General features: G+C 52.9%; 5 protein-coding genes across 5 annotated transcripts; 2 read left to right on the top strand and 3 right to left on the bottom strand.

Annotated features, from left to right (window-relative positions):
• Window positions 1-107: 107 nt before the first annotated feature.
• QC763_311110 (uncharacterized protein) lies at window positions 108-1,691 on the bottom strand (the record flags this gene model as incomplete). The annotated part of the gene is made up of 1 exon (XM_062911566.1): window positions 108-1,691. One exon carries the CDS (start codon window positions 1,689-1,691, stop codon window positions 108-110), a length of 1,584 nt encoding a protein of 527 aa, XP_062767596.1.
• Window positions 1,692-2,427: 736 nt separating this feature from the next.
• On the top strand, window positions 2,428-4,096 carry QC763_311120 (uncharacterized protein; the record flags this gene model as incomplete). The annotated part of the gene is made up of 2 exons (XM_062911567.1): window positions 2,428-3,831; window positions 4,076-4,096. 2 exons carry the CDS (start codon window positions 2,428-2,430, stop codon window positions 4,094-4,096), a joined length of 1,425 nt encoding a protein of 474 aa, XP_062767595.1.
• A 711-nt stretch (window positions 4,097-4,807) lies between these two features.
• Window positions 4,808-6,724, top strand: QC763_311130 (uncharacterized protein; the record flags this gene model as incomplete). Its single annotated transcript, XM_062911568.1, has 5 exons — window positions 4,808-5,014; window positions 5,064-5,202; window positions 5,260-5,760; window positions 5,834-6,543; window positions 6,593-6,724. The coding sequence occupies 5 exons, from the start codon at window positions 4,808-4,810 to the stop codon at window positions 6,638-6,640; spliced, it is 1,605 nt and encodes a 534-aa protein (XP_062767594.1). The 3' UTR covers window positions 6,641-6,724.
• A 1,392-nt stretch (window positions 6,725-8,116) lies between these two features.
• Window positions 8,117-9,146, bottom strand: QC763_311140 (uncharacterized protein; the record flags this gene model as incomplete). Its single annotated transcript, XM_062911569.1, has 2 exons — window positions 8,117-8,985; window positions 9,125-9,146. The coding sequence occupies 2 exons, from the start codon at window positions 9,144-9,146 to the stop codon at window positions 8,117-8,119; spliced, it is 891 nt and encodes a 296-aa protein (XP_062767593.1).
• A 535-nt stretch (window positions 9,147-9,681) lies between these two features.
• On the bottom strand, window positions 9,682-12,205 carry QC763_311150 (uncharacterized protein; the record flags this gene model as incomplete). The annotated part of the gene is made up of 3 exons (XM_062911570.1): window positions 9,682-10,474; window positions 10,529-11,908; window positions 12,015-12,205. The coding sequence occupies 3 exons, from the start codon at window positions 12,203-12,205 to the stop codon at window positions 9,682-9,684; spliced, it is 2,364 nt and encodes a 787-aa protein (XP_062767592.1).
• Window positions 12,206-12,325: the final 120 nt, after the last annotated feature.

Raw genomic sequence — 12,325 nt, 5'->3', positions numbered from 1 at the left:
CGCTCCCAGCTTAGAACCCTAACCCTTTCTGGCCAAGTTTCACTTTCCTCCCTATCGTCACGGCGACTTGTATGGGATGGGATGCTTTTTGTTGCCAATCTAGCAGACTACTTGTCCTTCTTGAACAAATCTTTCCAAAACTCCTTGAACCCATACCTCGGTTCATTACGCTCCCACACCCGGCTCTGTTCGCCCATTCCAAAGGTCCCCCTAAGCCCCCCTCTCTGTAGTGGCTTTCCGCTACCAAGAAAGTTATAATCGACCATTGACTTTGCCGGCGCTGTTGCCCTCGCCTTGATTTCCTCCGCCACCTGCGGCGCCACATCCGCGAAACAGCTGCTGAGTTCTCTTTCCAGCGAGAAATACGGCTTCTTGGCGAGCTCCGGCGCCATCAAGTTGTATGACCTGGTAATAGTGTTTAGGTTGGTGATGGCGAGCTCCATGTATGACCTCTCGGCTGCTTCCCAAGCCGGATCTCGAAATGGCCGGCCGACGGGCATGTTTTCCTCCGTCGATTCTTTTACTCCCTCAGTCACCGGTGTGGCATCCGAAGCAGCCTGCTGCCTCATCTTCACCATCACCGGATCATCCGTCGAGTTCGTCGACACACTCACCTCTTCCACCTTTCTCTTTCTCCTTGGGTTGTGCACCTCTTCTGCTCTTGCGTACTCCCTCGCCCGTCTCAACTTCTCCTCCAAACTGCCTCCCTTGGCAGATATCATGCGCGCCATGTGCCTTTTCCAATTAGTCCGTATTGTCAACCTGAAATTTGCAGCCGTCTTTAGCAACTCTTGTTGCTTTTCTATCCACGGCGGCACAAGGTCTTGTCGTTTGATCATCTTGTTCATTATGTATTCTGTCGTATCGATAAACGGATTATCCGCCCTCGCGTCTCTTTCGACTCCCTTGCCTCTCGGGATATGTTTGAACTGCCCTCTGGCAATGGCGTTTTCGATGCGCTCATTAGCCAAAGCCGCAAGCCCGGTGATGGTGTTGGGCATTGCTCGTGCCCCGGGAGTAAAGCGCTCCCTGAATTCCCGTTTCATAGCTTCTCTTTCTTCATCGCTCAACCCAACATCCTTTTGTTTGTCCCCTGAGAGAGAGGTGTACAAGGAAGCCTTGTCCCTCGCCTCGGCTGCTCTTTGCCCAGCGCTGACATTTGATCTTGTTTTAAATCGCATGTCAACTGGCTCGGGGACAATTTTGCTTTTACCTCGAAGCCCGGGGGCCAATGGCTTGTGGGCGTCGTTGAGCATTCGTAACACAGCATCTTCGGTCGATTCGGTGCCTGTCCAGGGCTGCGCTGCGGCGATGGATCTCGTACCTAGGCCGGCGGAATCGGGTATTTTCGAGTGGGCAAGAACCGAGGCGGCGGCTGAGTATTCTCCTTGGAATTTGGCATCGGCCAGTTTGTTCAGCAGTTTGGCTTTGAGTTCTTCGGAGAAACCGGCATCTTCGAGCACAGCGCGACGGCCGGCTCGCCCTCCCTCCAAAAGAGCCTCTTCGGTTGCCTCTTGAAGGCGACGTGTCAGGGGGCCGAGTTCTTTTTCTTCATTGGATTTCGGAGAGGTATCTGAGGTAGGATTCGAGGGGTCGCTGGCAGCGGGTTTGGCAGATAGGGCGGGGCAGGATCGTGAGAGATTGCGGTGGGTAGAATAGACGGAAATTCTCGAAAGAGGAGCTCGTCGCATGGCGCGCAAACAGAGACCGCAAATGAAGGCTTCAGGGGGCACTAACTTGATGAGGAGGAGAAGAGAGCTGGAGAGACAAGGTGGGGGGCAGATGGAAAGTTGCGATCATGGCGATGATGCGCTGACTGGAAAGATAAGCACAGTAATCTTACACAGTGCGTAACTAATTATCACTGAGAGCATATGGGTACCTTGATGGCCAACGCGACGCGACTGCTGATTTCCTGCGGCATCACCATTCACCAACAGCTTCATCACGACCTTCTCAAAGTTGAGGTTGTTAACTGTCTCCATTATTTCTATCTTTCTCATTTTTAGGGAGTCAAGCACTCTTCATCTCACAGCCGTAAGATCCCGACGCGATGACATACCATATGCAGAATATCGCCGTCTCGTTGCCAGTCGCAACAAGTTTTAGCTCCGCTCCGCCTTGTTTCTCTCCTATTTTCATCGACCTCACCCTCTCCTTGGCTCTTATGAACTCCCGCGATGCTCTTTACATGCAGTCAAAAGTGGACCCCTCCGGTGCCGAAACCGGCCCCGACACAACCGGGCTAACGCTTTCCGGCCCCACCAGCCGACCGAGGTTTTTTTGCCCCGTTCGGTCGTATCTCCGACGCTGCCATCGCCGCGGATGAGGACGGGAGCTGTGTGAACCTGCTGTGTTTTCTCTCTTTTTCCTTTGAGCATCTCATATTTTGTTTTCCTAGCGTTTTTCTTATTCTTCTCGTCAAACATGGCCGCCCTCAAGTCCCTGGGCCACCGCGCTTTTCGCGAGTCTGGCCTGCAGTCAGTTTACACCACCGGCCTCGATGCTTACCTCATCATCCTCTCCCGAAGCTGCCGCATGTTCGCCTACGGTGCCAGCAGCTTGATCCTCGCTCTGTTCTTTGCCGAGCTTCAGTTTTCCGACTACCAGATTGGACTGTTTATGAGTTTAACGCTGCTGGGGGATGTCATCTTGTCACTGTGCTTGACGCTCGTGGCTGACCATGTTGGGAGGAGGAGGACATTGTTCTTGGGGTCGATACTGATGATCTGTTCGGGGACTACGTTTGCTCTCTGCGAGAACTATTTCGTTCTTCTCGCCGCCGCCGTTGTTGGTGTAATCAGTGCCACGGGAGGTGATTTTGGACCGTTCAGGGCAATTGAAGAGTCGACCGTTTCCGAACTCACCAACCCCGACACAAGAGCCGACGTGCTGGTTTGGTATGTTACCACCGCCAGCCTGGGATCAGCAGTGGGGACTACGACATCGGGACGCATTATTGACTGGCTCAGTGCAAGAGAGGGATGGACGCTTCTAGATGCCTACCACGGGTGCTTCTGGCTGTACGCTATTATGGGACTGACAAATATGGCCTGCAGTGCCATGCTGTCAGAAAGATGCGAGCTCAAAAAGAAGGCTCCAGAGGGTGGCAGTGGGGAAACAGCGCCACTGCTTCAGGAGACAACGGATGACGGTGTTGCCAAGCCCAAGGAGAAGGCAAGCTGGGTCTCCCAGATATCTAGGGAAACACTGGCCATTGTGGGCGTCTTGTGGTTCTTGCTGATGGTGGACTCGCTCGCCGACGGCATGGTCAGCATGTCCCTGACGACCTATTACATGGACAAGAAGTTTCACCTGCCCAAGTCGACGCTCGGCGATATGCTGTCGACCTCTTACATTCTGTCGTCTGTCACCAACATTTTTGCCGGCCCGCTGGCGCGGTATATCGGCCTCGTCAACACGATGGTTTTTACACATATCCCGTCCTCCACCGCTGTCTTGCTGTTCCCGCTGCCAAAGACCATTTCCCTGACCTTTGCTCTCCTGCTCCTCAGAGTCGGCCTGAACAACATGGATCAGGCACCTCGGGCAGCGCTCATCGCGGCCGTGGTGAAACCAGAAGAAAGAACTGCCGTCATGGGCATAACGGGCATGCTGCGGACCCTGGCTTCCACCACAGGTCCAAGCATCACGGGCGTCCTCGCCGGCAACAGCCGTTTCTGGGTCGCCTATGTTGTCGCTGGTGCGTTGCGTTTGGCGTATGATCTTGGCTTGTTTGCCCTGTTTATCAATATCAAGCTTCACAAACATGAGCCAGCCGGTGAGCCCACAGGGGAGGAGAGGAGAGAAGCTGACGAAGAGGAACCCTTGGTGCGGAATTCGGCCCAATGAGCACATCAGGAACATAGATTGGTGCGTAGGGTGGGGTGGATAGAAAAAGCAGTCATGATTAGTCTTAAAATGAGCTTCGTATTTTTTTATCAAGTACGTTCGAAAGGTTCATGTCACCCAAGCCTCTTGACATATTGCACCGACTGTGCCGGCATGTCTCCATGTAATATGTAGGGTCTTCTTTTACCTCATGGCATTGTAGCTGATTCGCTCCCCTTGCCAGCCGACTCTCACCTCAATATAACCCCGCGGCATATTCGTGCATCCCTGACCGCCTCAGTTGGGATGCACCTTGGAATCTATGGTGTGGCTTGTGTTACACGGGGCGGGCAGCCTTCTCAGTGGCCCACCACCACAGTGATCCATGCTGCCTATGCCCCTTAAGGGCTTTCGATGCTGACATTGCTGAGTATGTATACAAATATTCTTTCGGTACTTTCGGCAGGTATTGTCCGACCTGCCGAGCCAGGAATTTGACATGGGATTTGGGGAGCATAAAACCAAGCAGGTCATGTTCTTCTTCCTCTTCGACCTCGACTGCAAGCAATCAAGTCATGGCTCGAGTTGCATTATTGTTGGGGCTGAATGTCCTAGGCCACTGTTTAGCATCTCCTCATTCCTACTCGTTGCTTCATAGCCGGGACGATGCTCACGATGTTTACGACTACTTGGTGGTCGGCGGGGGGACAGCCGGTCTGACTGTTGCGGATCGACTGAGCGAGAGTGGAAAGTGTAAGTCTTGGGTCAGAGATGGAGGGGGTCCGCCATTGACCTGAATACAGACACTGTCCTGGCCATCGAATATGGGATCATTGGTGCGTCTTCCTAGAGACCCTGCATTGCACTGGCTGACGAGTGAGCCTGGCAGAACCCGATGGACGCCGAAACCGAACAAACATGTACAACATCACCTCTGTTCCTCAGGTGAACTTGAACAACCGCACCTTTCCGGTCGATGTCGGGTGCATTGTGGGTGGCAGCTCAGCTGTCAATGCTCAGGGGTTTCAGCGAGGGACCAAGCGTGACTACAACAACTGGTCTGTACCTCTTGTTGAACACAATTCGCACTCATTTGGCCTGGTCTAACAATACCAGGGCTGAGCTTTCCGGCGTCAACGACAGTAGCTGGAATTGGGATGATCTTCAGCCTTACTTCAGAAAGGTATACTCACAAATCACCGAGCCGTAGATTATAGTCTCTAACAGTCTAGGCCATCCAACTTGGTAGCGGGCCTCATCCAGACATAGCCAGGGTCTACAACATGACATACAACGCAGGGAGTTATGGAACCAACACGAGCAAGCACAGCATCTTTGCCACATTTTCTAGGGGCCATACGCCTGCTATCAGTGGGTAACCTCTCTTGTCCAAATGCTGGATGAAGATCACGAGTTGACAGGTCCCAGTTCCAATCTATCAAGCCCTCCGTGGATATCCTGGTGTGGAAATCCCAATTGACCATTCGGTTGGCACCCTCGGACTAGCCTGGACACCAAGATCAATGGAACCGATCTCTTTCAACCGGTCATATTCTCGAAGTGGACACTATGACGGCCTTAACAGGGACAATTACCACCTGCTCACCGCTACCAGGGTCGAAAAGGTTGTGTTCAAGGGCAAGACAGCAGAAGGTGTGGAGATCTCCCCTCGCTGGGCTGAAGCACACGAGGGCAAGGGCAAGGGGAAGGGCAAAATTAATGGGAAAGGGAGCGGTAAGAGGGTTATCAGAGCTCGGAAAGAGATCGTCCTCTCCGCTGGAGCCATCCACACCCCCCAGATCCTCCAGTTGAGTGGCATTGGCCCTGCTTCTCTTCTCAAGCAAGCGAAGATTCCCGTCATAGTCGACCTTCCCGGTGTTGGCGCTAATTTGCAAGACCACGCTTACCAGCCGGCAGTTCAGTTCAACTGTATGTCTCCGTCTTTCATCCCCTCCGATGAAGCTAACAATCCCAGGGACAACCCCCCCACCCTACCCAGAAGTAAACACCACCCTCCCCCCCATCGAAGCCTTCCTCTTCGGCCCCGGCCTCAACCTCATGCTCGGCCTCCCAGGCATCTCCCCTACCCGGTACCAATCCCTTGCCGCTTCCTACCTCTCCCAGTCCCCCTCCGAGTTCCTCCAGAAACACATCCACCCCACCATCATTGCCGGCTACGCCCAGCAACAACGTCTCTACGCCGCAGGCATGCTAGACAAAAACTTTGCCTTCTCCGCCACCGGAGTCGGCGCCCTACCTGTTGCTGCTCCTCAGCTCATGCACGGCCTATCTCGCGGCACCGTCACTCTCAACCTCTCCTCTCCGCTGTCAGAACCGATAGTTGACTACCGTTTTGCTTCCAACCCGCTTGATCTTGACATTGTGGCTGAAAACATAAAGTTCTATCGAAGGTTTTACACCGGTCCCGATAGTACACTGAGGCAGTACGTTGATTTGACTTTGGGGGAAAGCCAGCCTGGTAAGGGGTACCAGTCTGATGAGGGGCTGAAGGGGTGGTTGAGAGAGAACTTGGTGCCGAGTGTGTATCACCCAAGTGGGACAGCCGCGAAAATGGCGAGGGAGTGGGGGGGGGTGGTGAATGAAGGGTTGGAGGTATATGGAGTGAAAGGGTTGAGTGTGGTGGATACGAGTATTTTTCCTACTATTCCAGGGGCGGCGACGAGTATGACTGTTTATGCTGTTGCTGAGAAGGTATGTGTCTTTTTGCTGCTGTCGCGACGGTGTGCTGACGAATTGGTAGGCTGCCGATCTGATCAAGGCGAGGGCTGTAGTTGTTGTAGGCTTGTGAAGATAAGGCAGTTGAGAGGCTTGAAAAGGCATTTGAGAGTTTTGAGAGCAATGGGCGAGATGTGTCAACAAATCGCCACCTTGAAGAAGTAGCACCACGACTTGATCAAGTCCACGACGAATTGCTGTGTGTAGAGGCAAAAGCCCCCTTGTCGGAATGCTCATGTTTAGTCCCTTGCCTAGCAACATCTCCGTGATAGGAGCACGCTCAAAGTACAGAGCCTGAAGTAGGCCACCCGCTAACATGTCACCCTATTTAACAGAGTCAAGCTCGAAGGTAGATAGCGCTTTAACTACTGTTCGTACCATAGGAAGACGGCAGTATTTCGCAGCCAGGAGAAGCAACAGTCTCATGGTTTGCGAGCTATGATTGGCCAAGGGAAAAGTAGTGACACGAGCGCCGTTTCTCCAGACAGTAGAGCTAGAAATAAATTCTTATATCCAGTGTCATCATTGTATCGGATGTCGGCCCCTGTTTCCAATAATAGAGATACCAAAGACACTTGGCCAGCTGCGGCGGCGTAGTTGATCGACCAGTCTCTGTTCACGTTGATCCCATCTGTCGTTTCTATCATGTGTTTAACGGGGTCGTAGTGTTCTTCGCGGATTGCCCAGGAGAGCGGATGGATTTTTGGACTGACTGGGCCATATTTCAGCCAAGCCATTAGATGTTCGTTTTTCTCATCCCGCTGTAACAGTGCCCTCACCACCCCACGCTCGCCTCTCTCTAAAGCAGCGAAAAAGGCGCTTTTATAACCAATTCCATCATCGACTACCTTAAGATCGCTATTGGACTGAAGTGCCGTAGTTATCAAGGCTAGATATCCCCAGCCTGCGAGAAAGTATAGAATATTGCTCGTAAGACAATCTGTTGCCGCCCTCCATTGCTTGAAAACGGGAGAAAATAAGCACTTCCCTGAGAATCCCGCAGAAACAAGGCTTGGGGAACTCCACCGGCAGCTACATTTTCAGCATGATGGAGGGCGTGGGTCATTGCATAGTCCATTAAGCCCATCGGTCCTTCTCAGGCGTCTTCGTGGTGTTTCCAAACAGTTTGGTGATATGCTCGAGATAACTATGGCAGCAGCTTTGTAGTTCGAGATGACTTTTCTGCCGCAGCGCTGTTGTAGTCAAACCTGGAAACAATTCCGCAAGACCATCCTTCAAGAAATACTCGCGGACGGATTCGTGTATAAATTGAACCCTGAATTTGTTTCCATCGCCGGTCGTTTTGTTCGACTCGGCGAGTCTTTTAGACGAACTAAGGAGGAAGCGCTTCATGTCTTCAACAGTGACGAGTTTCGGGTCCCATTCAGACAGCTCCCTGGGACTCCACCCACAAATAGCCGTGTAGTAATACCCAGGCAGCGTCAGCTGTCGTCGGCTAAACCCAATCCCTTGAACACGTAGTCGGAGGCATCTCGCCCCGTCCTCTCCGTTGTCTTCGTTGCCTTGGTGAACAATTTCCCGGAACAGCTCACTCAACTTGGGAGGCAGCACCCGCAGTGGCTTTCCAGCTCAAACATGCGGCCCCCGTTATACTTCGCTTGAAGGGGTTAACCGCCAAGACCACCCACATGAAAACACCGGAGGCCTTCCTTTGCACTTCCCGCTTGATCCTTGTTGCCCCCTCGCTGAGGCCAATCCTGAGCTTGTTTTCTATGTAGGCAGATATATCCTGCTCATGTCCGTGCTGGAGCTCGAGAACAAGCTCCCGCCGGTGTGCGATTTCAATTTGCGGATAGTGGCGACTTGAGAAACAGATGCGCAACTGCTTCTGACTTGAAATTGCCGCAGTTCCAAGCTCTTCAAAGTGTTCCACCATTTCCTGAACTTCTTCGGAAACACATTCGTCCAGTGCATCAACGAAAATCGTCAATTCCTGTTCAACGGCAAGCCTGTCGATGGCAACGCGAAGCAAATCCTTGAGGCAGTCAATCCCCCATGTGGGAGATGGATTGTTTGAGAATATTTGCTCGTATGTCTGCGCCAGTTGCAACCTGACATGTGGCTTGAGGGCGGAATCATGAAATATTGGTCGTAGTTGTGGCAACGAGTCGGATCCCAGGAGCTGGTGAAGCAGCGAACGATACATCCCTTTCGGAGAGCGTTCCATCGGACCTCCTCTGGCGTTGAAGAAAAATGCCATGGCAGTTTCATCGCTGCTGGCGCGTAGAACTTGCTCACTGTAAGCGAACTTCATAATGGTGGACTTTCCTGCACTGAGATTGCCCTTGATCCATAAGAAGCCGTGGTCCTGTTGGTTTCTAGACTGATTGAGCCAGCCTTGATAGTCCGGATGATCTAATAACCAACGGCACGTTTCTGAGTGGTTGGCCCCGATGGCTATAAAACGGGAGTCGAGTTCTTTGAATGTGAGTGATTTCTAAATAATCTCTTCTCTTGCTAAAGAATGGTCAGAAATATCTCATATAAGAGCGGTCTGTAGAGTTGATTGGGTAAACACCATTAGAGAGGAACCTACCGACGATGTCGAGTTCAGGCATCTCAGAAATTGAGAGAAGCTCGCTTGTATATCTGCTTTTCCAGGAACACCACCAGCGATGCCGATGATAAAGCCGAGTTAGAATCAATCGCCTTGGGCGACATCTGCGTCGAAGCAACCGTGGACTTCATCGAGCATGGCCTTCGCCGATGCCATTTCAACTGGAAGCGCACAAATCCAGCCCACCATATATTTGTCGGCCCCAGGATCCCGCATGTTGCACCAAAAAGCGTCAGCTCCTGTTGGCGAGGGTCGGTCACCAAGCGATTCATTCATGCTGATATTCACGCTAGCTATGATGCGTACTTGCAAGACATCCTCGAAACGAGACTGCACAGAGCACGCTTATCAGGGTTGGGCAGCGAAGGGGTCTGGGTGTTGACCCAATCATATAAGGTACACAGTTTCCGCTGTGCCTGAAACTCCCTGGCCACGGGACTATGAATTCTTGACCTGTTGATGTAGCTAATGGTAGTGGGCTGTGAGTTTTATTCCGGATTAAGGTACGTACCAAGCAAACACTTGATCCTTACCTATTAAATGCCATCCTCCAGACCCTGTTTAACAAGCCTCTCAACCCGCCTGACACTCTCCTCCGTCGTCGTCTGCCCAGCCATCAGGTACAACACATTGCCCAAAACACGACTATGCACACTGCCATCATCCTCAGAGGCCTTCAGCAAAGCAGCCTGAAGCCCCTTTGCAGCAGTGCTCTTGTAGCCTACACCTACGACACTGCCCGCCGAGCCCATGTGAATCGCCAGGACCGTTCCGAGCGCCCACACACCTTCGACCCCTTTCTGCCATGAAAGCCATTCAACCAACTCATGACTCCACACCGACCAGACCCTGGAATCAGCAATCGCAGCAACCTGCTCAGAGCTGGCATGCTGGGTTTGATCGTCGCCTTTCTGCTGACTCGAAATAGCCCAACCCCACTCCCCACTCTTTTCCATCTTCATCATTGTCTTCAGACTTTCCAAAGCTACCTGGCAGCCAACAGCGTGAGCCGTGTAGCTGTGTCCGTGCAAGAGGGCATCGCTCTTATCGTCACTCAAAAACGACTGGAAGACGCTCTCAGATGCCAAGGTGACACTGAGCGGCAGCAGACCACCAGTCAGCAGCTTTGCGTGGACGGAAATGTCAGGATCGACGCCGAGAAACGAGGCAGCACTGAAGCGGCCGAGACGATAAATTCCTGTAAAGACCTCGTCAAACACAACCGGAAGGCCGCTCCAATCCAGCTCGTCGTTTGATTGATGCTTTCTACCGAATAGCTCTGGTGATTGTCGGACGACCTTAACCAGCGTCCGCTGAAAAAGGGGATCCCTGTGGCAGACAGCTGTTAGTATCACAACTCACTTGATTCATCGTGGAACTTACACCAAATGCATCCCACCCGCCCCCAACACAACCGGCTCCAGAATCAAGGCCCCAAACTTCTTCCCCTCTTCACCCACCAGCTTCTCCAAAACCCCTCTGATCTCCTTCTCATACTCCCTTCCCTCCCCCCTTTTCTCCCGTCCCTCCACATCAAAAACATCACCCAACGTCTTAAACTCCCCTCCCCCCTCCACAGCCCAAACCCCCTTCTCACACCTCACCCCCGGACTCCCCAACCAAGCTCCCTTTCCCTCATACCACTCCACCTTCTCATTAAACACCCCCGGCTCGCTACAGTCCATCGCCCCGATGGTATCCCCATGGTAACTCCCCTTGAGCCCAATCACTCCAAACTCTTCCTCCCCTGCCCACCCATATCTCCCCCTTGCAGCCCCCAAAGCCATTTTCACCCCCACTTCCACCCCCGTACTCCCATTGTCAGAGTAGAAAACCCTCTTCAACCGCTTATTTCCCATCCCGGTAATCAGCGTCTCTGCCAGCGCGAGAGCAGGCTCATGGACAGCCTCAGCAAACATTACATGCCCATACCGACCAGCCGCATAAGCAGCAGCAAGAGATAGGGCTGGGTTCCCGTGGCCAAGGCCCTGGGTCCACCACGAGGCTGAGCCGTCAAACATTGGCCGGAGCAGTGACTTGCTGGGTGAGCCCGACTGGAAAGTGTCAAAGTGGGAGTCCTTGGCCGAGTCGATGACGGTGATTTTATCCGGGGTGAGCTGCTGGTGCTGGGTGAAGGGGTACCAGATAGTTTTGGAGGCAGTCTCAGGCATGGACTGTAGGCGGGCAATGCGGGCTTGATGCAACGACGAAAGATGCGAGGGGATGGCGGAGAGAGAGGGGAGACCCAGAGCTGTAGTATAGTAGGTTTGCATGTTGCTAATGTCGTTAGAGGGCGAAAAACGTGGAGGAGGGAGGGGGACTGTCTGGACGGGGATGGAGTGTTTTTCTTGGAAATAAGGGGTAAGATAGCTGTGGTTTTGGTAGGTCTTGTCCTCGAACAAGAGGACCAACTCCACATCGTAGCCACGAATTTTGAGGGATTCAAAGGCCGAAATGGTCGAGGAGATGCCGCCGAGCTTGGCATCGCCGATGAGGATGGCAGGGAGGCGAAGTGGCCGGTAGAGGTCGGCTTGTGTGGTGCCGGAAGGGCCAGGGGAGTGCACGCCGCCAGCGGTTTCGACAAACAGCCATCCGGGGTTGGTGGAAGCGAGGCGGTAAGCAAATTCGTGGATCTTGCAGAGCACCTCTTCGTCTGAAGGCGTATTCTGTTGGGAAACCTGGGCTGCGAGATGAGGGCTCACGGGAAGATCAAACTGGTACAGCGTCTGTGAGTCCAGTCCCGGTATAAACTTTGAAATGTGGCTAAGAGACATCAGACATTTATACAGGGGAGCCACAGGGTGTCTAGACATCTATGTTTTGAATCAGTTAGGCCCTCAGAGTTGGAACGTCGAGATGGCTCTTACACCGACCGTCTGCTTCCTCTGCCGGCCCGGTAGAAACGGGCTTGAGGAATGTTGTTTTTTCATCCGGCTTGTAGCCGCTGGTCAACTTGCAGAGAATGGTGCTGAAGACAGTCTTGCCGACTTCTGTGTTGGCGCCCCATACTTGGTACACACGCAACGAGCGGTGCAGCAGAGCGCCCAACTGTGGCGACATGGTTATTTCGACTGCGATGCTGTGAAGTTCAATGTTTGCATGCTGGAGATGAAGTTGCAGTCGAAACAAGCGAGCGAGCAACCAGCAAGACCCCCACGGAGAGCGCGTTGAATCGGCATA

This window comes from Podospora pseudopauciseta, chromosome 3 (genome assembly GCF_035222475.1).
Source record: "Podospora pseudopauciseta strain CBS 411.78 chromosome 3, whole genome shotgun sequence".
NCBI classification, from domain to species: Eukaryota; Fungi; Ascomycota; class Sordariomycetes; order Sordariales; family Podosporaceae; genus Podospora; species Podospora pseudopauciseta.
Note: the sequence above shows the minus strand (reverse complement) of the source record. Positions and strands in the feature narration are given on the sequence as shown.